The sequence below is a fragment of the Anolis carolinensis genome, chromosome 2, assembly GCF_035594765.1.
Source record: "Anolis carolinensis isolate JA03-04 chromosome 2, rAnoCar3.1.pri, whole genome shotgun sequence".
Lineage (NCBI taxonomy): Eukaryota > Metazoa > Chordata > Lepidosauria > Squamata > Dactyloidae > Anolis > Anolis carolinensis.
Window position 1 is genome coordinate 73,462,735 of NC_085842.1, and position 27,297 is coordinate 73,490,031.

Below are 27,297 nucleotides of genomic sequence, written 5' to 3' on the forward strand. Positions count from 1 at the left end.
TGAATAGTTGTTGCTTCTCTTTAAAAAACAATTTGCTGCTAGTACATTCAGATGTATGCTTGCTTATGATACAAGTTGAATTTTGGCTGAGCTTTATACAGTTATCTGTGCTATACCTCAAGGAGTTATTTGGGATGCAAAGATTTGTGTTGATTAGGAGTACCCCTTAGTTGGGAAAAGTAGTCATACAAATGTGGTTGAATTCAAAATTCTGACTTGGCCAGTGTGATGTCTGCTTCCTGCTCACATAAAAGTGGTCCAGTTCATAGGTCTTTCCTCTAAAATTACATTGATCTTTAAGAGCCATGTTTTTCTAAAAACAATTCTGTAGATTACAAGATTATGCTGGAACCTTGCCTAAGTATGTCAAAGGGATTTTTGAACAAAAAAAACCTACCACATAAAAATACTGATGATATATGAAATGTTTCCAAAATATATGATCTAAAGGTAGGTTAGAAAGTTTGACTTGTAACCATCTGCTCTTCATTGTAATTTGGTTATTAGATCTTATAAATATAACATTACATTTTCTATTTTCTATTTTTGAAAGATCATTCAGTGAGGTTTGAGTGCACTTATCAAAACATTGGAAGGCAGCCAGAAAATGTACGGTAATATGCCAATCCAATACTTGGTTAAAACAACCAAGATTAAGAGGGTACACATTTTTCAATATAATCTATGTGAGGTACAAATACACAGTTTATTTCTGTACTGTAAATATATATAGTGCAGGGAAACAGGGACATTTTGTTGACAGAACAATGTAAGCTGGGTTTATAAAAAAATTAATTGTACCACACAACATATAAAAGAACTAGATGTTTGTTTTTATTTTTAAAATTACATATTAAATATTAGTCAAGATGCCAAATTTCACTACAGAATTGTATTTAAGATAACGAGTCTAATAGATGAAGCTTTGCGATTCATCTGTTAGATATTTGTAATTACTTTATAAATATGAGTGATGGTTAATTGTCTAAGAAGGAAGATTGCTTTAGTGGAAACCTATCATCTAATGACTGAAGCACACAACAGAAAATCACAAATAGACTGGAATCCAGGGTTGTTGTGTGTCTTTCGGGCTGTGTGGCCATGTTCCAGAAGCATTCTCTCCTGACGTTTCGCCCACATCTATGGCAGGCATCCTCAGAGGTTGTTTGAGGATGCCTGCCATAGATGTGGGCGAAACGTCAGGAGAGAATGCTTCTGGAACATGGCCACACAGCCCGAAAGACACACAACAACCCTGTGATCCTGGCCATGAAAGCCTTCGACAACAGACTGGAATCCAATAGGTGGCCAATCAGCTTGCCTAGCTGCTTCATGGATGGGTTAGTCTTTGGACCCCACTATGTCAAAGAAAGAAGGTACATCAAATTTTCCTAATAACACTGATAAGATCTTCTGGATAGAGGACAAATACTCCCCCCTCCTTTTCTCGGAAAACCCCAGCACATATTTAGGTTCCATGAATCAGTACAGGTTCACTTATAACACTAGTTAATAAATTTTGAACAGGAAACTTGTAGGAGCTTCTTCTTCCATCTCACCCAACATAGCCACTGTGAATTATTCTGCTGGCATCAGCCCTAACTATAAATTGAGACTGAACAGAATTTGAAATCAAAGCTTGTGTCCAGAGACGCTCACTTAGAAGAAATAGAAGGTACAGTAATTCATTGTATAACCACATAGAAATATATGTAATAAAAAGGCTTTTAATATGGTAGGCATATTCATGCTGTGATGTCTTCATTAGTCCATTCTGCTTTTCAGTGATTGATCTTCAGTTGTTTACAAACCTAAAAACCAAACCAGATAGAAAGATTCATTCTGTGGTCTCCCTTCCTGACTGCCTTCTGCATGGCTGTTTGCCACACATTTCCCAGCATGCAGAGGCAAGAGGAGGCTGGTCTCAGTCGACTGCCAGAACTGGGATGTAATACATTCCTATTTCCAGTAACAAAGCATATAATTATATTTGTTATGGGGAAGTACAATAACAGCCTAAGCCTCTCTTAGTATAACAAGGAATGTTTATTTCTAACTTCTAAAATATTTTGAATCATAAAACACTCTATAAAACATAAAACACTTTAGGGCCGTCTAGGCCACTTGGGGCCATTTTCCTATTTGCAAACACATTTTTGTTTCAAAACATATTTAAAAATGAAAAAGTAACTCATTATTAAGGTGTTTGGAATGCATTACCCTTAACATAACAAGTAACATGTTGCCTTTTAAAAGCACCTACAAGATTATTAAAGAAAAACACTTCCAAGCTCTGCTTTCCACACTAAGTGAAACAGTAAATCAAATTAATGTTTTGTTTTTCTAATAAAAGCTTGGACACAGGGGGGGAAACCACTTCCTGGGGCTTGTAAAAATAATGATTATTTTTGCTAACTAGTTGTCTCTCTCACTGATTAATATTTATCATACCAACAGCTATATACAAGGCATGACCTGCTTGCACCAGTTTATTCATTTGTTGTATAGAGTTATAATTACTTTCTCACCTTCTTCTCTGTTTTTATTACATACTAGCTTGGGTACCCAGCAATGCCTGAGTTATTTGAAAAGGGCACTGTTTGTTTTTGGATATTAGGTAATATTAGTTTGGTCATATGTTACGCTGTGTCTTAGAAAAAAACTGTCTTTGCCTTTGTTTTTTGTGAATGCTCCCATTAGAAAATGCATAAGGATGTGGGTGAACTACAATTCCCAAAAATATTGGGACAACCCTCCCACCCCACCCCCACCCCCAAAAGTATTCACAGTTGGTCATGTTGGGTTTGTGTGCCAAATTTGGTCCAGATCCGTCAGTTGCTGGGTTCAGTGTTCTCTCAATACGGATAAAGTATAACTCTCTGGTGCCAAGGTGAATCACCCACAAAGCCTGCCAGTATTCACAGTTGGCAGTGTTGGGTCTGTGTGCCAAGTTTAATTCAGATCCATCGCTTGCTGGGTTCAGTGTTCTCTGAATACGGGTGAACTATAACTCTCTGATGCCAAGGTCAACACTCCAGGTTGGCAGCATTGGGTCTGTGTGCCAAGTTTAGTCCAGACCCATCACTGGTCGGGTTCAGAGGGCTCATGGAATATAGGTGAACTATAACTCCCAAAGATAAAGGTCAATCACCTCCAAAGTCCACCAGTATTCCCAGTTTGCCTTGTTTGGTCCAGATTCGTCATCAGATAGGTTCAGTGTTCTCTGAATACGGGTGAACAATAACTCCTGGATGTCAAGGTCAATCACCCCTAAACCCCAGCAGTATGCAAAGTTGGCCATGTTGGGTCTGTGTGCCAAGTTAGTTCCAGATCCAACATTGGTGGGGTTCAGAGTGTTATTAGATTGCAGGTGAACTATACATCCCAGTCCCTACAACTCCTGTAAATCATAGTGAATTCTCCCCAAACCTCTCCAGCATGTTCAGTTGCTGATCAATTCCTTTGTTTGCTATGTGCCATAGGAAAGGGTAGACTGTGGGTGTGGTCATGCAAACGGAGAGAGAAAGGAACACTGGGATGTGCTCGCTGTAACCTGCAATGTCCTGGAAGGGAGTAACTTGGTGGCTCCACAGCATTGGGAACTATAGCCTGTTTGTGGAGGCTGGAGGCTGTCTGTGTGAGTGGACATCCGTGCCACATACACACATAGACATTTTTTCACTTTTATTATGTGTACAGTGTTCCCTCACTTATTGCAGGGGTTACGTTCCAGGACCACCCGCAATAAGTGAAAATCCGTGAAGTAGGGGCACTATATTTATTTGAATATTTATTATATTAGTAGTTAGGTGGTCTTTCTCCCCTTCGCAAGCCTTCTTCCCGTGCTTCTTCTTGGTGACCTCCTCTCTGGCGCCTGCCAATTTCCCTTTTGCGCATGTGCCTCCCTCTCATCGGCATCCAGAGTGGCCCAGCTGGATGCTGACGAGAGGGAGGAAGCATGCGCAATAAGGAAATTGGCAGGCACCGCCACTCAAATAAAAACTGCAAAGCAGTGAGGGAGCGAAAAGCGAACACAAAGTAGGGAAGGAACACTGTATAGATATGATTAATCTAACTAATCATAATCAAGGGGGGCGAGGGTGTGTGGAGGTGGTGCAGACAAATCCATTGTACATTTTTCTTTGTCCTAGCTGTGTTGTGGATGAAATGGACTTCTCAGCTATGGAACTGGATGAAGCACTCAGGAAATTTCAAGCTCATATCCGTGTCCAAGGAGAAGCTCAAAAAGTGGAACGGCTCATTGAAGCTTTTAGGTATGACAGAAAGAGTTGACTAACTTTCTTGAATACTGTTCTCATATATTGAGTCACAGGGATATTCTTTTTGTTTCCATGTTCACAATCAAGTTTTACATAATCTTCAGCCCAAATCTTTCAATAAGGAATAAAATGTATATTCTCATCGTGTTGAAATAAAAACATGTTACTTTGCTGTATTTTGCAGTGTACTCTGTCGACCTTTAATTAAGCAGTTTAGCTGAGCCGAGCAAAGAGCATTAACTTATTAAAACCTAGATGAATGTTCTTTTTCCTTGGTGGGAAAAGGAATTTATCCTTATTCTCCATCCCTGGTGGTAACGTGGGAAGAAATTTTAAAACATCAAATATTCTCAAAATAAAATCTTCTCACGGTATGATTGGATACCATTTTAGGTAAATGAAAATGAGTGTACATGTACTCCAGCAGAAGACAGGGGGCAGTCTATTGGCTATAATTTATGAGCATAGAATTCTACCATTGTTCAAAGTTGCATCATATCTCTCTGTGTAATTTGAATTCTCTATTGCCATATTTGGAACATGTTTGCTCAGCTGTAAACAAGATGCTTTACTGCTACAGTCAGCAATGCAAAACATATGAATAATAATATAAAGCCTGCAAAAATGTGATATTTAGATTTCACGTTGAAGAACTGAGACCACATAGCAGTCAAAGTGTGCAATATTTTGTCATGAATTTTAATTTGCTATAATGCCCGACTGATCACTGGAGGGAAGAATATTAGAGGCAAAGATGAAGTACTTTGGCTACATAGTGAGAAGACAGGAAAACTTGGAGAAGATAATGATGCTGGGGAAAATGGAAGGAAAAAGGAAGAGGGGCCGACCAAGGGCAAGATGGACAGATGTTATCCTTTAAGTGAGTGGCTTGACCTCGAAAAAGCTGGGGGTGGCGATAGGGAGCTCTGGCATGGGCTAGTCCATGAGGTCACGAAGAGTTGGAAGCGACTGAACGAATAAACAGCAATAACAAAATCAGTAAAGAATATATTGCTAGCTCTCTGCATTCTGGTTAATTGTGTAACACATTTAGTGATTAGTCTTTCTTTTCCCCCCCTACATGGCAGAATACTGATTGCAATATTAGATATCTTTGCTCCTATACAACATGTAAAGTTTGAAGGGCATTTATTTTAATGAAGTGAGCAAAGCTTTAACTACATACATTAACCAATAATAAAGTGGAGGCAGACAACAAACGTAAAAATATTTCATCTGCATTATAGAAGTTACAATTAGATTTAAAACTGGGATAGAATAGTTCATTTTTTTAGAACACAAAATCTTTATGTCATGAGTATAATTTCAGCATCCTGAATGAAACAATTTGTTAGTATGTTCTAAGTGGTCAACTGATTCATCCTTTAGTCTAACTTGGTCTTTTCCTTCACTGTCTTTTCTAGCCAGAGATACTGCATATGCAATCCAGGCGTTGTGAGGCAATTCAGAAATCCTGATACCATCTTCATTCTAGCTTTTGCAATTATATTACTAAATACAGATATGTATAGTCCAAATGTGAAACCAGAACGCAAAATGAAGCTTGAAGATTTTGTCAAGAATTTAAGAGGTTGGCATAATTTAAGAAACTATAAGTGTTAAGAGGATAGATGTATTAGGCTTTTTTCTGTGTTGAAATATGAGACATGTTGAGAGCTCAGGCATTCTTAAACAGAGAGAACAAAGTTAATCCAGTATTTATAATATGATTTTGGGATGCCTTAGCAGCTGAGGACCACAATTGAAACATACAGAATGCAGATAATATTTTTTCTCAGTAATGGTGCAGCAATGCCACTTTTCTATATGGGACTATTCATAAGTACCAGTGAGGTATGACGAGTGTGGTATTTAATGTCATTTCTACAAATTGCAGAGTTGAACTGGGACTGAATCACTTTGAGCACAAATGTATTTCTGAGTTAGCATGCATATGTGTTTGCTCTAATAATGTTTTTATCTGACTTATTTATTTATTTATTTATTTACAGCATTTATATTCCGCCCTTCTCACACCGAAGGGGACTCAGGGCGGATCACATTACACATATAGGCAAACATTAAATGCCTTTTAACATAGAACAAAGACAAACAAACATAGGCTCCGAGCGGGCCTCGAACTCATGACCTCCTGGTCAGAGTGATTCATTGCAGTGATTAATTGCAGCTGCTCTCCAGCCTGCGCCACAGCCCGAGCCCCTACACAGCAGTACAGAAAGACTTATGGCAACTCCATGAATCAGAAATTTCCAAGTCACCTTGTCATAAGGTTTTCATGGTAAAGGACTTTACCATGCTTCCTTCTGCATAATACTCATAGGTGTTAGCTATGGTGCCACTGTTGTTGTCTCAGAGAGATCTTCCATCAGTGGCCTCTTCTCAAAAAAACACCCCACACGAACCTGCTGCTGCCCAGTAAGTGTTCAGCACATTTAATCTAGAACCTCAGCCAAAGCCTGTCTGATATGGGAGATCTTACCAGCAACACTTCTACCATCAGCATTGCTTCTTGTCTCACGAAAGGTTGCAGTCCCACCACCACAGAAAAGTAGTGCCATGGTGAGCTACCTTCCCTAGGAACAGCTATTTTCACTTCAGTATTTCAACTTTAGTGGTAATTTTTTATGCAATTGATATAACTGAAAATGGCATAAGAAAGATGGTACTTTCTCAACTTCACTCTGTATCCCAAATTTGTATAGCACTAGACCTCTTCCTTTTTATTAATAAACCTAGTATCCCCATAAACAGATATACAAATAAATAGGCCAATAGCTATCTTCATCTCAATCTTAGCCCGAACTCACAATTTTCACCCTTGTAACCTCTTCAACTGATATGGTGTAGTGGTTTGGACTCTTGAAATCAGGGTTTGTTTCTCCACTTGGCGGTAGAGGTCCACTGATGAACCTGGATGAGTCATACATTTTCAAGCTCATAAGCCCCTGTGATAGGGTCACCTTAAGATTTCCATAAGTTGGAAATGACTTAAAAGTATAGATCAGGGGTCCTCAAACTTTTTAAGTAGGGGGCCGGTCCACAATCCTTCAGACTGTTGAGGGGCCCAATTATCATTTGAAAAAGAAATATGAGCAAATCCCTATGCACACTGCACATGTATTATTTGTAGTGCAAAACAATGAAAGAACAATAAAATATTTAAAAATGAAAACAATATTAACCAACATAAACCTATCAGGATTTCAATAGGAAGTGTGGGCCTGCTTCTGGCCAATGAGATAGTCAAATTAATTAGGATTGTTGTTGTTGTGTGCCTTTGTGATGAACCATGGGCCTTGTAGTCCTGCTCAGGACATTGTAGTCCCTGATGAAGATGAGAACTTGGGTTTTTTACCTTCCCAGTCTGAACTGGATTCCTCTCAGCCAGATCCTTCCCAGGCAGATCTGGAAACCTTGCACCTGCAGGAGGGTTGTGCCCCGGAAGTATGTCAGGCAACCCCGGAGCCTACTTCTCCCGTGTTCTTGCGCCGGGAGTTTTGTAAACAACAGAGAAGTTTGGATTCAGCTTCGCGCAGGAGTGCGAGGATAGCAGCTAAGAATGTTGCCAATTAACATTGGTTCTCGTGAGAATCTTTGGGGAGTTTAACATCTGGTCTCAGAGTTTAGCTTTCGTTTCTGATTCCCAGAGAACCGCTTTGGTGGGAGGGTTGGACTCTATATAGGTGTTTTGCCCGCGTAGCAACTTCGCGGAGTCAATTCGTCAGCCTACGGAGCGAGTTGTGTCTGGACAGCGCGCTCCGATTCAAGCCTCGCTTCAGCTCAAGCCTTGCCTTGCTATCCAGCCTTCGCCTTGCTTCCCAGCCTTTGTTTACCTACGGACTTTGCCTTGTTTCCCAGGACTAATCCTTGCCTTGTTTCACGGATTTTACCAAGTTATTCCACGGACCTTGTTCTTGTTCTTAGTTCCTTGTTCCACGTTCAAGCCTTGTTTCAAGTATCAAGTTATTTCCTAGCCACGCTCAAGTTTTATGGACTAAGGACCTTGTCGTCTCCCCTCACTTTGCTTGGCAAAGTGAGTGTTTCGGTTATTGGATTACAACTTTGGACCTTAATATTTCTTATTGGACATTGCTTTTTTGGACTAATTCTGACCTTTCCTGAAGGGTCTAATTCTGGACTATTTTCTATACTTGTTTTTATTAACTTTATATATTCCTTCAATAAAGATATTAGTTAGATTCTGGCCTCTGTGTATGGTTATTGGTGCCTCTGCCGCCTGGGTCGTGACAGTTTGACTCCGCCACCCATAAGCACCAACTAACCGAGGCCAGGATGTCTACCGGAGCCGCGCCGGCTGGACAGCCGCTCAGCTACACCATCAGCAAGGACGAAGTGGACCGCATCCGTGACAGACTCAACGCGCAGGATGGAGAAATAAAAGGGTTGAGGGAGCGCGGAGTTCGCCTCCCGGCCATGGCGTTGCCTACCAAGTTTTCTGGAGAAGCTGCTAAGGTTCATGTTTTCCGCCGCCAATGTCAAGCTTATCTAGAGGCCCGTGATGCCGAGTTTCCCCAAGAAGACATCAAGGTGGCGTGGGTCTACAGTCTTCTAGACGGACCAGCGGCTAGCTGGGCGACGGCCCTGTTTGATCAAGCCTCCCCCCACCTAAGTTCAGCACAACGTTTCTTGGATCACCTTAAGGAGACCTGGGGAATCGAGGACAATTTGGAGGCAGCCGGTCACAAACTCCGGCGCCTCCTTCAAGGAGACAGACCCATGTCTCAGTACATAGCCGAGTTCCGCGTGCTGGCCCACAACACCGGCTGGAACGATGTAGCCCTCAGAGGACAATTTCGGGAGGGTCTCAACATTGAAATGCTGGAAGAAATCTCCAAGGTGGATCCTCCCCAGACCCTCGAGGCACTCATTGATCAATGTTTACGGGCTGAAGTCATGATTGCCAACAGGAAACAATGGGTTCGAGGCCAGGGCGGTAGAGCCGGGGCAAAACCCCCCGCTCCCGCCAGTGTTCAGCCACGTCCGGTGTGGAGACCCCCGCCGCCAACCCCATACCCCAGAGGAGGCGAGGAGGTGCCGATGCAGTTGGGCAATGTGCGTCCCAGACTAGATGCCGCCGAGAAGGCCCGTCGTCAACGCTTGAACCTCTGCTGGTACTGCGGGAACGGGGGCCACTTCGCCAGAGAGTGCCCAGCCAAAGGGAAGCCTGCCGCCCGTCTTGCGGCGGCGTCCTCCACGGAGTCGAAGGCGTCTGAGCCGACTGGCACACAGCCGGCGGGGGAAGCCAACGACCGGGTGTAGAGAGGCTCGCCAACCCGGTCAAAAAATCCATCCAAGAGCCGCCAACCGGGGTCCTGTTCCTTCTCGTGGTCACATTATGGTCAGCAAAAAGGGGACCCGTCATGATCCACGCCATGATAGACTCTGGAGCTACCAACAATTTCATCGATAGAGAGTATGCCGACTCTCTGGGATTACAATATCATGATTTCAAGAATGCCCGTGTGGTGCAAGCCATAGACGGCCGTCCCCTCAAGACGGGCCCCGTAAGCCAGTGGTCGGAACCCACCAGGATGTGGATAAGGGAACATATGGAAGAGATTTCCTTCTTTGTTACCGAGGTTCCCCATTTCCCTGTGATTTTGGGAATTCCATGGCTGACACTCCACGACCCTAACATCTCCTGGTCCAACAGAGAACTGCAGTTTGCTTCACCGTACTGCCAAAACCATTGCCTCGTAGCCAAGGTATGCCATGCCACAGACTCCGAGCCCATCATCACCTTGCCAAAGAAGTACTCCGAGTATTGGGATGTATTCAATGAGAAAGAAGCCGAAAAATTACCCCCACATAGACCTTATGACTGTGCCATTGACTTGGTGGAGGGGGCCCCGATCCCGCGAGGGCATCTCTACTCCCTGACTGAACCAGAGCAAGAAGCTCTCAGGGAATTCTTAGAGACAAACCTTCGCAAGGGGTTCATCAGACCCTCTCAATCCCCAGCCGCCTCCCCAGTGATGTTTGTGAAGAAGAAGTCAGGGGAATTACGCTTGGTGGTGGACTACAGAGCATTGAACAATATCACCAAGCGGAACAGCTATCCCCTGCCCTTAATCTCGGATCTACTGGACCGACTTCGAGGAGCCAAGGTCTACACCAAGCTGGATCTTCGGGGGGCTTATAATCTAGTTCGCATCAGAGAAGGGGACGAGTGGAAGACCGCCTTCCAGACTAAATTCGGATTATTCGAGTCCCGAGTTATGAATTTCGGTTTATGCGGAGCTCCCGCAACGTTCCAGCATTTTGTCAACGATATTTTTCAGGACTATCTAGACAGATTCTTGATAATCTACCTGGACGATTTTTTGGTGTTTTCCAGATCACAATCAGAACATGAGAACCACGTCAAAATGGTGTTGCAACGACTGCGGGATCATGGACTTTATGCCAAGCTAGAAAAATGCGCTTTTGATCTACAAGAGGTAGATTTCCTTGGCTACCGCATCTCGCCTCTAGGGCTTTCCATGGATCCAGCCAAAGTTTCAGCAGTATTGGAATGGCGGGCGCCAACTAACAAGAAAGAGGTGCAGCGTTTCTTGGGGTTCGCGAACTACTACCGCAAGTTCATTCCAGATTTTGCCCGCTGGTCCGACCCCATCACTAGCTGCATCCGTGGAAAGCAGCCTTTCCGCTGGACTGATCAAGCAGAGAAAGGGTTCCAGCAACTGAAGAAACTATTCACCTCCCAGCCAATTCTACAGCACCCAAATCCTGGAACCCCTTTTGTGGTGCAAGCGGACGCCTCTGATGTGGCAATTGGGGCTGTACTCTTACAACCGGTGGGAGATCACCTCCACCCCTGTGCCTTTTATTCTCGTCAACTAACCACACCAGAGAGGAATTACACCATTTGGGAAAAAGAACTACTGGCCATAAAGGCAGCCTTTGAAACTTGGAGACATTGGCTAGAAGGGGCCAAATTCCCCATTGAAGTCCACACTGATCATCGTAATCTAGAACATCTAAGAACTGCCCGCAAACTAAATCAGAGGCAGCAACGTTGGGCTTTATTCTTTGAACGTTTCAACTTCCAGATCCATTATGTGACCCCAGCTCAAACCAAGCAAGCAGACGCCCTGTCACGTAAACCGGAATACGCTGCAGGACGCAAGGAGACCTTTGAATCCCAACTGCTACAACCTGAGAACTTTGCCACGCTCACAGTGGGGAACACCAAATCCAGTCCCATTGGTTCAACTTCCCCTACTCCAGGACCCATCTGTGCTCAAGAAATCAGGGCTAGTCAGCAAGCAGATGCCTGGGCGCAGGACCAACTTCGCCAAGGTCTGCATTTTCCCTTTTCGCTTAAAGATGGGCTGCTCTGCTATAGAAATCATGTTTATATCCCACCCGGACCGGGCAGGGAAAAAGCGCTTCGTCTGTGTCATGACTGCAAACCAGCAGGACACTTCGGACTATTTAAAACCATGCATTTGATCCTAAGAGATTTTTGGTGGCCCAAGATCCGCAAGGATGTGGAAAAATATGTCAACACCTGCCCAGTATGCCAGCGCTCCAAGATACGAAGGGAGAAGCCCTCAGGGCTTTTGCACCCCCTTCCTACCCCATCTCGCCCATGGGAAATAATTTCCGCGGATTTCATCACTGACCTACCACCTTCCTGTGGATTCACCACGATCTTAGTGGTGGTGGACCTATTCACCAAGTTAGCCCATTTCATTCCCTGCGAAGGCCTCCCCACGGCCAAAGAAACTGCGGATCTATTTCTTCAGCATGTTTTCAGACTACATGGATTGCCCAAGAGTTTAGTCACAGACCGTGGATCTCAATTCACCTCTCGTTTTTGGAAGGCACTACAAAAACTACTGGGCATAGACTCTCGCTTATCTTCAGCTCATCATCCCCAAACAGATGGGCAAACGGAGCGCACCAATGCCACTTTGGAGCAGTATCTTCGCTGTTATGTAAACTACCAACAGGACAATTGGGCTTCTCTGTTACCACTGTCTGAGTTTGCCTACAATAATGGAGTTCAAGCTTCTACAAAAGAAACGCCGTTCTTTGCAAACTACGGTTTCCATCCACGTTTCTTTCCCCCTGTCATTGAAACTTCAGAAGTTCCCGCAGCAGAGGATTGGCTGCAGGAACTCACAGCGGTGCAACAACTTTTGCTCCAGCAACTGGACCAAGCCAAGGAGGACTATAAACGCCACGCTGACAAACACCGCCAGCCGGGCCCCGAAATCAAGGTAGGAGATCGGGTTTTCCTGTCCACTCGCTTTCTGCCCTCCCACCGCCCATGCCGGAAGTTAGATGCCCGCTTCATTGGCCCCTATCCAGTGGTGGCGCAATTAAACCCCGTGACTTTCAAACTCCAACTTCCGCGTTCAATGCGCATTCACCCAGTGTTTCACCGTTCCCTGCTCCTTCCGGCGGATGGTGTGCGTCCTGATACAGACCAACCGGCCCCCCCTCCTGTTTTGATGAATGGGGAGGAGGAGTTCGAGGTTGAGGACATTTTGGATTCTCGCTTTCATCGCCGCCGCCTACAATATCTCATTGACTGGGTGGGTTTTGGGCCTGAGGAACGCTCTTGGGAAGACGCCTCCACAGTCCATGCTCCTGATCTAACCCGTCGCTTCCATCTGACCTATCCCACCAAACCGCGACCTCGCGCCTCGGGGAGAGGACCCCAGTTTGGGAGGGGCCCTGAGGAGGGGGATAGTGTGATGAACCATGGGCCTTGTAGTCCTGCTCAGGACATTGTAGTCCCTGATGAAGATGAGAACTTGGGTTTTTTACCTTCCCAGTCTGAACTGGATTCCTCTCAGCCAGATCCTTCCCAGGCAGATCTGGAAACCTTGCACCTGCAGGAGGGTTGTGCCCCGGAAGTATGTCAGGCAACCCCGGAGCCTACTTCTCCCGTGTTCTTGCGCCGGGAGTTTTGTAAACAACAGAGAAGTTTGGATTCAGCTTCGCGCAGGAGTGCGAGGATAGCAGCTAAGAATGTTGCCAATTAACATTGGTTCTCGTGAGAATCTTTGGGGAGTTTAACATCTGGTCTCAGAGTTTAGCTTTCGTTTCTGATTCCCAGAGAACCGCTTTGGTGGGAGGGTTGGACTCTATATAGGTGTTTTGCCCGCGTAGCAACTTCGCGGAGTCAATTCGTCAGCCTACGGAGCGAGTTGTGTCTGGACAGCGCGCTCCGATTCAAGCCTCGCTTCAGCTCAAGCCTTGCCTTGCTATCCAGCCTTCGCCTTGCTTCCCAGCCTTTGTTTACCTACGGACTTTGCCTTGTTTCCCAGGACTAATCCTTGCCTTGTTTCACGGATTTTACCAAGTTATTCCACGGACCTTGTTCTTGTTCTTAGTTCCTTGTTCCACGTTCAAGCCTTGTTTCAAGTATCAAGTTATTTCCTAGCCACGCTCAAGTTTTATGGACTAAGGACCTTGTCGTCTCCCCTCACTTTGCTTGGCAAAGTGAGTGTTTCGGTTATTGGATTACAACTTTGGACCTTAATATTTCTTATTGGACATTGCTTTTTTGGACTAATTCTGACCTTTCCTGAAGGGTCTAATTCTGGACTATTTTCTATACTTGTTTTTATTAACTTTATATATTCCTTCAATAAAGATATTAGTTAGATTCTGGCCTCTGTGTATGGTTATTGGTGCCTCTGCCGCCTGGGTCGTGACAGCCTTCAAGTCATTTCAGATTTTGGGCGAGCCTAAGTCTACAATTATTTATTTATTCATTTACTACATTTATATCCCGCCCTTCTCACTCTGAAGGGGATTCAGAGCAGCTGTATGTACATACAATATATTATATTATTAGCATAGCACAATATTAGCGTTATATATTACTATATTGAACTATACCACTATACTGTAATATTATATGTAATATATAACATGTAATTAATATTATTATATGGTACTAGCTGTGCCCGGCCACGCATTGCTGTGGTGAAGTATGGTGGTATGGGAAATAAAGTATTGAGGAATTGGTGGTAGTTAAGGTCAAGGGTAAAGGTTTTCCCCAGACATTAAGTCCAGTCGTGTCTGACTCTGGAGGTTGGTGCTCATCTCCATTTCTAAGCCGAAGAGCCGGCGTTGTCCGTAGACTCCTCCAAGGTCATGTGGGATGACTACATGGAGCGGCGTTACCTTCCCGCCGGAGCAGTACCTATTGATGCACTCACATTTGCATGTTTTCGAACTTCTGGGTTGGCAGAAGCTGGGGCTAACAGTGGGGGCTCTCTCCACTCCCCCAATTCAAACCTGTGGCCTTTCGGTCCAGAAGTTCAGCAGCTCAGCGCTTTAACACGCTGCGCCATCAGGGGATATTATTTCCTAAAGGTTGTGAATATACAATATTTCTGATTGGTTTTTTTTGTTTGTTGGAGGCAAGTATGAATGCTGCAATTAGGAAAAATGATTAGGATGTAATGGCCTTGCAGCTTTAAAGCCTGGCTGTTTCCTCCCTGAGTGAATTTTTTGTTGGGAGGTGTTAGCTGGCCCTGATTGTTTCCTGTCTGGAATTCCCTTGTTTTCAGAGTGGTGGTGTTTGCGATATTTTATGTGCTTCTACTGTCTGTGGCCCTGAGAAAACAGGATTTGCCAGACTTTGATGATGGGAATACTTTGTTGGGAGGTGTTAGCTGGCCCTGATTGTTTCCTGTGTGGAATTCCCCTGTTTATTTACTGTCCTGGTTTTAGAGATTATATTGTTCTGCATTATTCTATCCCAGTAATTATTTCATATTAAAGAAGAATCTCACTTATCCAACATTCGCTTATACAATGTTCTGGATTATCCAACGCAGTCTGCCTTTTCATAATCAATGTTTTTGTAGTCAGTGTTTTAAATTCATTGTGATATTTTAGTGGTAAATTTGTAAATACAGTACAGTAGAGTCTCACTTATCCAACATAAACGGGCCGGCAGAACGTTGGATAAGCGAATACAATGAGGAATTAAGGATAACCCTATTAAACATCAAATTAAGTTATGATTTTACAAATTAAGCACCAAAACATCATGTTAGACAACAAATTTGTCAGAAAAAGTAGTTCAGTACACAGTAATGCTATATAGTAATTACTGTATTTATGAATTTAGCACCAAAATATCACGATATATTGAAAGCATTGACTACAAAAATGTGTTGGATAATCCAGAACGTTGGATAAGCGAGTGTTGGATAAGTGAGACTCTACTGTAAATACTACATAGCATTACTGCGCATGGAACTACTTTTTCTGTCAAATTTGTTGTATAATATGATGCTTTGGTGCTTAATTTGTATAATGATTACCTAATTTGATGTTTAATTGGCTTTTCCTGAATCCCTTCTTATTATCCAACATATTCACTTATCCTGCCGGCCTGTTTACGTTGGATAAGTGAGACTCTACTGTATATTGATAATCTTAAATTATCTGCTTAGAACTGGATTATATGAGGCCCCTTCTTCACAGTTGTATAAAATGCACACTGAAGTGGATTATATGGTAGTGTGGAGTCAAGATAATCCAGTGCAAAGCAGATAATATAAGATTATAAATGGGTTATATAGCTGTGTTGAAGGGCCTTGAGTCTACACTGCCATATAATTCAGTGCAAATTAGATAATCTGTGGAAGAAGTCTAAGTGAGGCCTAAATCTGCCTGTCCCCTAACTGAAACCTGGCTGTCCCTTGGTTGCTAGGCAACCAAGTGGGCAGAGATTAGACTTCTAAACTGGCAGCAATTGGATAAAAAAATTATTGCTCTTCCTCTAATTAGGACTTTATTTTTCTTTTCTTTTTGTTGTATCAACCTTGAGGCGTGGATGATGGGTTGTGTTGTCAAATTTTGAGGTTGGGGGGCCTGTACTTTTGTTGTTTTGTGAATTGCCGTGATGCCATCACTCTTTCATATATATAGATTATTATTAGTATTACATTGTATAACATGATAATATTATCAATATCATATGTATATATAATATATTATATTATTAAAACTGATATAAAAATATTATATTATAAATGAGGGCGGGGGCCAGTTAAATGACCTTGGAGGGCCGCATCCGGCCCCCGGGCCTTAGTTTGGGGACCCCTGGTATAGATCAACAACAGCCTCTTCCTTTTGTACCATATTTAAAAACAGAGTGCAGGGTCGTTAATCTTTGCCCCTATTACAACAGGATTCGATCTTTCTATTTAGAGAACCATACTCATTTAGAGAATAAGGAGAAACTGCACATCCTTCTACAGGGTTCAGATAAAAACTCTATTTTAAAACTGACCCTTTTTACACAAAAAGCGCTGGCCATCCGCGAGAAGATGGAAGCGGACAGCTGTGATATTAATGCCAATAACAAAATCCAAATTTAAAATTTACTATGGACAAGCCACTAGTTTTACTTACCCTTGCCCCCGCTTAAACCTTACCTTAAGGGAATAATTAATTTTAATTTTAATCTTTTTATTCTGTATTTGCACAATTACCTAGGAGTGGATTGGTAGTCTAGTAGGCCGGGATGCTTTGTTTTTACATGGTTTTACTGTATGTATGGGTAAGTGTGTACGGTTTGTATGTTTCACATGTTTTGATATGGTCAAAATTGACTAATCAATAAAGAGTTGTTGTTGATAATCTTTGCTGTGTAGAGGTACCCCATCTGGAGCAGCTAGAACAGAGCCTAGTAGAGTGGATTAATTGTTAACTCCAGTCATCAGAACAACATCAGCCATTTCTCCAGGCAGTGATCCCTTCACAATTGATATGTTTCTGCAACTGGCTTTTGCACCAAAGAAATAGTGGAATTCTAAGATGATGGTTATTTTATTACTAAAAAGGCCTTACATTTATTAGTCTATGGATGCTCTTAAATTCTTTGTTTAGAGTATAATTTCAGAAATTTCTGGGCTAGGAGCTCTCAGTTTGCTGAACAAGTGAAGAATATATCTCTCTGGAACAAATCCAGCTCCCTAGCCAAAGTGTTCCTTCAGCTAGAACTGAATCTAAAATGATGTTTTACCATCTCAAAAGAGAGCAGAGAAGCCAGATTTTGAGAATGAGGAGCTCCAGCCATGGCTTTGTGTGGGGAACTGAATGATGTGAGAGATTGTGACTGGACCCCTGACATCCTTTGTAATCAAAAACAACTTGTTTGGAGTGGGGAAGGCAGAGAATTTATCCTTCCTCTAGTAAAAATTCCTCAGTCCTGCCATCAGGATTATTCTGAGATCTTCATTCTTATCAAGTCGCCAAAAAACGGAAATCACTTGAAGGCACACCACCAAAACTCTGATACAACTTTGCACAAGCTCAGTGCTGAGGCAGGGAGATTCATTCATTCATTCAGTATTTTGCCCTTGTTCATAAGATGCCTGTTTTCTTGTAGTTAGATACAAATGAATCGTCCTTCTTGTTTTGCAGAGTAGTAGTAGCTAGCTATGATTCCTTATATTGATGCCAATTTGGTGACAATAGAAATCTGAACTCTTTTATTGTTCTGCAGTTCTTACATTGCTCTTTTTAAATTTTTGAATCATGCTGGGGGTTTTTTTATTCTATCAGGTATTAAAGCATTTCTGAATGCTTTTCTTGTAGTTTTGATGTAGTATTGTAAGACACCCCAGGAGACTATTTCAAGGACACAGCATACATTTTTACAATAATCCAAACAAGCCTCTGCATGTGTCACAATAGCAGCACCAGATATAGCAATAGGTTTCCAAAACGCTTATGTGTATTTAAAGTCCAATTAGCACACAAATGTTATTACCAGCAGAGCTATTACAGCGGTGTTGCATGATGGATCCTTACACAGTGAATTATGTTAAGTGCTCAGAATGTTGTGAATTGGCTGGTAGTGGCAGAAAAAATTACAGTAATAGTAAATGGCACGTTCTAGCAGTTTACTACTGTTGTGGTGTGGCGTGACTTTTAAAATTGTACAAATCAGACATAAAGAAACATTGTGACTCTGGACCCACATGGCACAAGGCACTGCAAGGGAGGAGTTGTCTTTGTTTGACGTTATGAAAGAGAAGCCAAAGTCAGGCACAAGGCGCCATGATGCTGAGTGTTGGGGTGTGGGGGGTGGGTGGGATAAGAGGGTTTTTAATCCCCCTTTTTTTGGCTGCCCCAGGAAGACTTGACTATTGGCTCTGGATGATCACTTGGCAAGTAGTAGGGGCAGATAAGAGGAACACCTTGACCATCTTTTTGATAAAGGATAAGGATCGGAGACTGCTTTTTTAGGTTCTGTGATTTTGTGAAGGAGTTATGGGTTTGCTCGCACTTTTATGTCCTGTGATATGTATGTGTGTGCCTTGGATCTGCTTTCTAGGAAATGGCCAGCCAGATTTCCAAACATAGGCTGAGCCTACTTTGGTAATGGGAAGAGGGTGTGTGTGTGTGAAAATATTCTCAGTGACTGTAGTTCTGATGAAGTTATAGCACTCTAAGCTCCCTTTCCCATGACATGAGTATGAGTATGCGCTGTATTTATCTTTCATAAACATTTAATTACAGTCATAGTATGGCTAGTTAAAGCCAGTTTGCCACTAATCACCAGCAATAATGGGAAAATACTATTGCCATTATATCCTCTTTGTGATCTTCCTCTAGTCAACAAATATGTTTATAGGACACTGGTCTGTATGCCAATAAAGGAGCTTTCAAGTTCTTATGCCTGCTATTTGCTCTCTATCTTAAGTTTTGGTGTGTATTGTTTATTTGTGCTCCTACTCATTTTCACGAGAAACTGAGAACACTGAACAATATTAATTTATGAAATAATTTTTTTTAGAAAAATTAATAAAACATTAATGATGAAATTGCTACCAATCTTTTATCATTGTATTGTTTTCATTAATGATTTCTAGGCATATACAGGGGTTGATGTCAAAAAGGAACTTTCAACTGCTGTAGAATCAAAGTCATATTTGCGTATTTCCTCCAAGAATGTGGTCTGGTTTTCTGTTATGCATATTCATCCTCAAAACATGATGTCAAGTTCTTTGCTTGATTCAACCTCTCACTTCTCTCACATCTTACTTTTTAACATTCCTTAACTTCTGCAGAATGTGAAAGAAACGGGTCAGTGTTTAGGAATATTAATAATCAAGAAATTAAGAGATGTGGAAGGCCAGCGATTCTTATCTAAATCAGGCAAACTTCAGTTTTTAGAAGATTGAACATGGTTGTGATAAGGAAAGCTCAAAAGAAGAAGAAGAAAAAAACTATAGATAGCTCAGATGAAAATAACGAGGAAAAGTTTCATTTAGCAAAATTAATATTCAGTGAATCCCTCCCATCTTTCCCCCCTCATCTTTCCCCCCAAAACAGCATAGTACAGAATTATTTACATTGCTTTTATTTCAATGGTTTCTTTCTACTATTTTTAGATTTGATCTTTGGCCTTGCTTTTCATAAACTGAAAAAATTAAGAGATGTTTGGTTTCCAATAGTTCAGTGACTTGTACAGTCTTTATAGCAAAAATGCTTTAGTTAGTAAATATGTAGTTATTATTAGAATAAACTATACTTCTAACTATTCTGAATATTAAACCTTTACAAATAGGCCAGGTTACACTCAATGCATTTTAATTTTCTAATGTAATAATATATATATTAGAAAAGAATAACATATTAGAAATAATATATTGGAAAAAATTGTGCTTCTTATAAAGGGTATTTTTTCCAGTTTTAATTCCCTTCTTTTGCTCCCAAAATAATCTGAGGAAAATCGTTTATTCTGTCATGGCATAAAAAATATCTGGAAATATGCATCTGTCGATTACTTCTTTCATTGTTAAGTAGCAGATTGTTAGGAGGAAATATTGTATCATGACATGTAGTGATGTAGTTTCCAATTGGCCTGCCATTGGAGTTAATAAATAATACCTGCATTAGAGATGATTTCGGCTAACTGCACTTGTTAGTGTCCTTGATGAGAAGGGCACTACTGAATTGTTAAGAGCTGTACTGTCTGAGTCGATAACAATCAATTTTGGGTTTTGCAGGTGTGGATGACGGTGAAGATATCCCACGAGAGATGCTTATTGGGATTTATGAGAGAATCCGAAAGCGGGAACTCAAGACAAATGAGGATCATGTGTCACAAGTCCAAAAGGTTGAAAAACTCATCGTAGGAAAGAAACCGGTATGTTGGATGAAACTTATCCAGTTTTATGTTATGTCTCGTAGACCTATCAGGATTGGGATTTGTCAACATAACTGTAGATTTTTCAGGACCTGAAACAATAGTATGCCTTATTTTTGTGAAGTCTGCAAAAGTCTTAATGCTCATTGCATTTGGCACTTAAAATATAACCCATGTAAATACGACCTGGAAATCTCAGGAAACAACTCTAATTTCTATACCAATTGTAGAAAATATTTCTGGATCCTCAATTTTCATAATTAAACACATTCCCACCATAGAATTGAATTCAAGAACACCTTATTTTTTAAAAAGCATTAGTTTTCATAACAACCCAGTATTAGAGAATTATATTACTGTGGGTTTTTCTTGAACTCGATCTTCACAATAGCAGAAGTGCATATTTGAGAATTATGTGAGATATATAGCGGCCCAACAGTCCAGCTTGGATTGAGCTGGTAAGTTTTACCATCCCATTGTTAATTTTCTTCATAGTTCTTTCTGCTGATACAGTAAGAGGATATTTGTTCCAAGTGAGGAAATGAGTAGATTGAGATTATTGGGCAAAAAGCTGCCCTGTTTTAATATTACCAGGTTTCAGACAGCAAGTGGAGAGGGGAGCACCTAACCTCTATGGCCTCTTTCTTCATACAGAAGATTATGAAGTTCCTGTTTGCCCATAGGTGTGGGCAAAGTGTGGACCCTCTAGCGTAAAAAGATAAGAAAAATAGGTTATTTTGCTCCCAAGTACTTCTGTGAGCATTGAGGACATCTCTACCATGTTTGGACGTCACTTGGCTTTAAATTTCTAAATGTAAAGGGGTTAAATTTCATTACAATAAAAATATCCCAGAATGTCTTCTGGGGTCATGGTGGACACAATTACCATGTTCTGAGTATTCTATGAAATAAGAAGTAATATCTGCTCACTTTGTTTATTTTTCTAAATATATCTTAATAGCCAAAAATGGCCAAAGAAGTTCCAAAAACATAGTAAAGATATCCTATACGCCTAGAGGGCATTTGGGGACAACAAAATTGACATGCACACTCCAAACAGTGTGGCCATCCGAGGTCTCCGGGGGATTAATGCAGGCCCCTAGCCTTCCATAGTTGTTCACCTTTGATGTAGAAGTTATCTATGTAGGCAAGGATTCTGGAAATATGAAACTTCTTGATCAAGTAGGTATTCTCCATGATTATGGCGATTCTGAGGTGACCCTCTACAGAGTTTTCTGTGCCTTAGAGTATGTGACATGCCCAAGCTTACCAATAGGGTCCCACGGCTGAATAGAAATTGAAACCTGGCCTTCAGAGTCATGGTCCAACACTAAACCATGTGACTCTTCATAATAAAATAATTCAGAGTAGGTTAACATTTCTCAGAGTCCGTCTATAATTACACAAACAAGAGTTTGGAAAGAATTGCCTATTATTATTTATAGGATTGTTTGCTTGCATTTTAGTCATGGTAAGGCTATGAACTATTCACTTCATATGATAAGCTTATGTGTTTGTCTGAGGTTTAATGAACATGTGTCTTTCTATTATAGATTGGATCTCTCCATCATGGACTTGGTTGTGTAGGTATTTCCTTTCACATTCATTTGCATTCTGCAAGCAAAGCTTCTCAGGATATACTTATGAACTGACCCTTTCTCGTCCTTGACCTTTTAAACGGTTTTTATGTCCCAATTTGGTTGTGCTTTTTAAAAATAAATATTTTATTTACAGATATATTAATTCACTTAATAAACTCCTGCCATTATATAAAGATAGTACTTTTTGTGGGGTTCAATTTCACACAGAGATAGCATAAGAGCAACATTTAATGCAAGGGTGATTTATGTGGAAAACATAAGTGAAGCCAATGATAGTACTGATAGTAGTAGTACTTGCTGATAGTAGTGTTGCTGAGTTGCTCTTAAGATAAAAACCATCCTAAGATTTTTAAAAATTCTTCCTATAGGCATTTTTAAAATCTGTATTGTCTTTGAAGGGGAAAGGAAAGCCATCTGTACAGGCAGCCCTGGAATCACAAACACCTGACTTGCAAATGATTCATATTTAAGAATGGGGGTGAGACAACAGGAAGTGAGGGAAATCTACCTCTAGAAAGGGAATTCACTCCTGAAAGGGTTATCATGGGGGAAAGGGGTCTCCACTGAAGCTTTAGCACACCAATCCTTGTTTCCACAATAAGCCACATTTTTCAAAATCCAATTATCACATGGACAGAAAGTGAAGTGAAATTTTCTGAACAGGGGCACAAGCAGGAAACCAAACACCACAGGGGTGTTAACACCGTATGCTATCCAAATCGAAACAATATTTATTTTTGGCTGGAGTTACACTTAAAAAATGTACTAGTTCCAACTTGCATACAAATTCAGATTAAGAACAAAGCTAAAGAACCTATCTTGTTTGTAACTTGGGGACTGCCTGCATATGCTTTCTCATTTACTTCATTACTCATTTGTCACATTTGTATTGTCATACCAATTAGTAGTGGCAACAGTGAAATTTTCACAATGAGTCCTGTGCAGGGCAGAATATATATCAAATAAATAGCCTGTTTTTTCTTACAACAGCCTACTAGCACCCAGTGAGCTTTATAGATGTGTGAAGATGAAATTCTGGATTTGGTTTTCTACAGAATTATTTGGGGTCCCAGTTCAGACATAACAGGGGAACCATTGTTTGTCCTTGACGTTGTAGTTTCTCTTCTTGTCTTCCTCATATGCCCATTTTATCTCCATATTTCTTTAACCTTTTAATGTGCCTTTATATTTTGGGGTTTTTGTATTATTATTTTCATTTCAAGCTATTAAAATGCATTTGGCTTTCTTACAGTTGCTTTCAACTGTAAGTGTAATTGGTTAATATGGAAATGTAACATAAGATTATACATTACATTATTGTGGTATTGAAATACTGTATATACACTTAGGCATTATATATTTCACTGTTTTTGTCACAGCATGAAGTAACTTACAATTAAAACAAATTCAGAATATATGAAAAATATATAAAAGTATCATTGAAAATTAATTAAACTGTTGACAATACCAAAAATACATCAAGATATTTCAATTTGAAATGCAACACAGTAATCTAGTGAAACCATTAATAAAAAGCATGTTGCAATAGAAAACTGTTTTCTTGCCAATGGAAGACAGCAAGAAGGGGGCCATTGTAATCCCTTTATCAACAGTTCCATAGCCTAAGAGCAGCCTTCAAAAAGGCCCTTTCTTCTATCCCTGCCAGACCTGGTGACTATAACAGGACCAAAAGAAAGCTTCTCTCAAAGATCTCTGTGTCCAGGCAGATTTTGATATCTGGTTGACTGGATCTAAGCTGTATACTTACACATTTTATGTTAAATGTGAGTGGAGGAAGAGGTGGTATGCTGGCGATAATCACATAGTCACACATCATACATTTTGGACTATTTACTGTGTATGGCCTTGGTGGCAGCTTTCAGGGTGAGCTTCCAGGACACTAGTTATTTTCATGGTTCCTTGCTCAGTAATATACCTAAAGCATTTGGTAATGAGGTTACCTTTAGAAACAATTAACTGCCCACTAGCTAAAATTCAAGTTAAACACGAAAGAAAATTTCCTCTTTTTCCAGTACTTAAGGTTATGCATAAAAATATGTCTTTTCCTTTGAGGGTTTTGTATGGTGAAAATACCAGGCATAGCAAGCTGTAATTCTGAACTAATTTTTGCTGCAATTGCAAAAATAGATTTATGGCTTTGATCTTTGTTATAACTAGGTCTGAAATTGTTCGTTTCAGGAGGGAGGTAGTTTTCCACCAACCTCACCTCCCACACTTCCTATTCTAGTCAATAACTGGCAGAAGGAAGGAGAAGTGGAACAGAAGTAGAACAGCCCTGTTCCATGAACTCTTCAAATATTAATAGAAACAGAATTGGGCCAAGCCTCATCTATAAAGCTTGGAAATCCATTTCGCAATGTACTTTTTTTGTTGTTAAATAAGAAATGCAAGGTTACTACAGGCAGTCTCCAAGTTACAAACATCCCACTTACAAATGATTCATAGTTGCAAAAGGGGATCAGACAACAGGAAGTGTGAGAAATTTACCCATAGGAAGGGAACGTCATTCCGGAAAGAGTTATAGGGAAAAGATGTCTTCACTAAAGCTTTTTCAGCAATCCTTGTTTCCACAGGGACAGAAAGTGAGGTGAAATCTTCTGAACAGGGGCACGAACAGCAAAACAAACTCCATAGGGGTGTTAACCCTTCCCTATGCTATCCAAGAGCTTAAACACTGTTTCCATCCTAAATATCTTGGTGTCATCTTAGATCGAACACTAACATATAGGAAACACTGCATGAACACCAAGCACAAAGTAACTGCACACAACAACATCCTGCAGGCCCACAATTAATAAGAAAATAAGCCCTGGCCTTGTCTTACTCAACTGCTGAGTATGCCTGTCCTGTCTGGCAAAAGTCTGCCCATGCGAAGCAGGTGGACACAGCATTGAACAAAACAGGCAGAATAATCACAGGATGCCTTAAACCTACACCTGTTGATAAACTCTACAAGTTAGCTGGCGTTGCCTCCCCGATGTGCGACAGGAAGTTGCTGCTAACTGTGAGAGAAATAAGGTCGAACATGGTGAAAGCCATCCACTGCATGAGTATTGGTCTCCTCCCACTAGACTCAAATCAAGGAAAAGCTTCACAAGAACTACCACTCCTCTTAATGTTCCTCCAGTAACAGCAAGAGTATCCCTGTGGGCAGCTAAACCAGGCAATCCCAACTGGATGCCCCCCCCCCCCGCCCCATGAGGGTCTGCCTCCAGGGGCAAACCAAGAATGGGCAACTTGGAAGTCCCTAAAAAGACTCAGAAGCGGAGTGGGCAGATCAAAAGACAACCTGGCAAGATGGCACTACCTGGAGGAATCCTCCACCTTGTGTGACTGTGCAGCAGAACAAACAACTTCGCATATGTATGCTTGCCCACAATGTCCTGCCTCATGTACGGAGGAGGAGTTGTTTAAAGCTATGGACAATGCGGTAGCTGTTGCCCGCTTTTGGTCTAAAACTAGTTGCTTGTGATTCCTTTATTTCATCACTTTTAAAATTATTTATTATGCAGTGTTTTTGACACGAAATAAATATGCTATCCAAAGATAGATAGATAGACACACATACCTACATATATACACATATAGCTGGAGTCACACTTAAAAATGTACCTGTTCCGACCTACATACAAATTCAACTTAAGAACAAACCTACAGAACCTATCTTGTTTGTAACTTGGGGACTGCCTGTATAGTTGTCTCAGGTATGGAATAGAATAGGAAAGCTGATCAACAAGGTCTAAAATCCCTCCAATAAACTGTCCTTATTGTAACCCCTTTATACCACATATACCACCACAGTGGCTGATCGGAAGATTTTCTTCTGTATTTGTGGCATATCAAATGTAGCTGGTAAGCTTAATAATTATTTCATTGGAAGTGAAATTGCTTTTTACATTTGGCGTGCACTGAGGATAAAGAAAACTATGAAAATATTATCATAGAAATATAAATCTACTAAAATTATTAAAGTTCCACTTTTTGTTTGGATGCAATTGTGTGCAGTCCAGGGTCCTTCCTTTTAGTGTGAAACATAGGAAAATCCGTATTGATCCTCAAGTACAGGAACATAATCCCTGCAAAGTATCTGTCATAGATCAACAAATGGAGGGTCTGATAGTACAGGAGAAACAGCTGCGCACAGTAAGAATAGGGGAGACCATTATCAGTCTTGGGCAAAACATTTCAAAAAGTAATATAAAAGGTTAATATCAATAAATAAACCTGAAAAAAGAAGGAAAAATCTCAGCCAGTGCTCAGAAAGATTGATGAAAAGATTATTTCACTAAAGGGATTTCTTTTCTTTACAACATTCTGATTTCGGTTTTTTTCTCTGTTGTGGTGAAACAATATATTATACATTTTATTAACTAAGGTCAGCATTTTACTTTATCTTTGTCCCATAGGTTCTCTCCCTTCCCCACCGAAGACTTGTTTGCTACTGCAGGCTTTTTGAAGTTCCAGATCCAAATAAACCTCAGAAGCTTGGATTACACCAGCGAGAAATATTTTTATTTAATGATCTCCTTGTGGTATGTGTCTAACAGGCATCTTTTATAGCATATTATAGTACTTGAGAGAGTCTGTTGGGTAAAAGGCCTGTCTTAAATGCAGATAACTCAATCCAGCTAGAGGCACTGTGTTTGCAGAAGTCAGTTTCTGTGTTTATTCTTAAGTGGGTGGAACCCTGCATGCGTAGCTACAGCTGCATGTATATTATCTGCAGTTCCTGACTCTCATCCATCAAGCCAGGCCTGGAGGCATAGAAGCCTTTTTGTTTTGAAAGATGAAATCCTGGCTGTTGGCTATTTTATGAGCTGGCTTCCCTATAAAGCCTGTGAAAAATAACCATACTAGTACTGGATGAAAAATAAACACATAAATCTTTCATGAAAGTGAGTAAAGGCATTCTGAAACATCCAGAAAAGGTTGTAAGGAAACACAAGGTCGCAGTCTTTCATTTAGTAGAAAGAGATTTGCCAACAGGTCAAGCAGTGAAGGAGTTTCAATAAGCAAATCTGAGATGGGCAGCAACTGCCTGGTGGCATTTCTAACAGAAAGTGCCCCATAGGGAATAATGATGTGCATTGTCAAGTGTTAGAGAAGACATGGTGACTGGTCGTATTTTAGTAAAAGTATCTTATTTATGCTTATTTCTTACTATGCATTTGTGGTATTTTAGACAGAATGCATTATTAAGATGGTTTTT

At 41.0% G+C, this 27,297-nt stretch overlaps 1 protein-coding gene and 1 long non-coding RNA gene across 17 annotated transcripts in view; one reads left to right on the plus strand and one right to left on the minus strand.

The window, feature by feature from the left end:
• iqsec1 (IQ motif and Sec7 domain ArfGEF 1) overlaps nt 1-27,297 on the plus strand; it is a 453,315-nt gene that overhangs the window by 408,899 nt on the left and 17,119 nt on the right. For all 16 annotated transcript variants that reach the window (XM_062973848.1, XM_062973849.1, XM_062973836.1 and 13 more), the window contains 5 exons: nt 4,152-4,274; nt 5,705-5,871; nt 20,327-20,466; nt 22,020-22,049; nt 26,495-26,620. In XM_062973848.1, coding sequence (XP_062829918.1) covers nt 4,152-4,274; nt 5,705-5,871; nt 20,327-20,466; nt 22,020-22,049; nt 26,495-26,620 — 586 coding nt within the window. The remainder of the gene's footprint in view (nt 1-4,151; nt 4,275-5,704; nt 5,872-20,326; nt 20,467-22,019; nt 22,050-26,494; nt 26,621-27,297) is intronic.
• LOC134297104 (uncharacterized) overlaps nt 1-27,297 on the minus strand; it is a 71,780-nt gene that overhangs the window by 18,074 nt on the left and 26,409 nt on the right. The window lies entirely within an intron of this gene.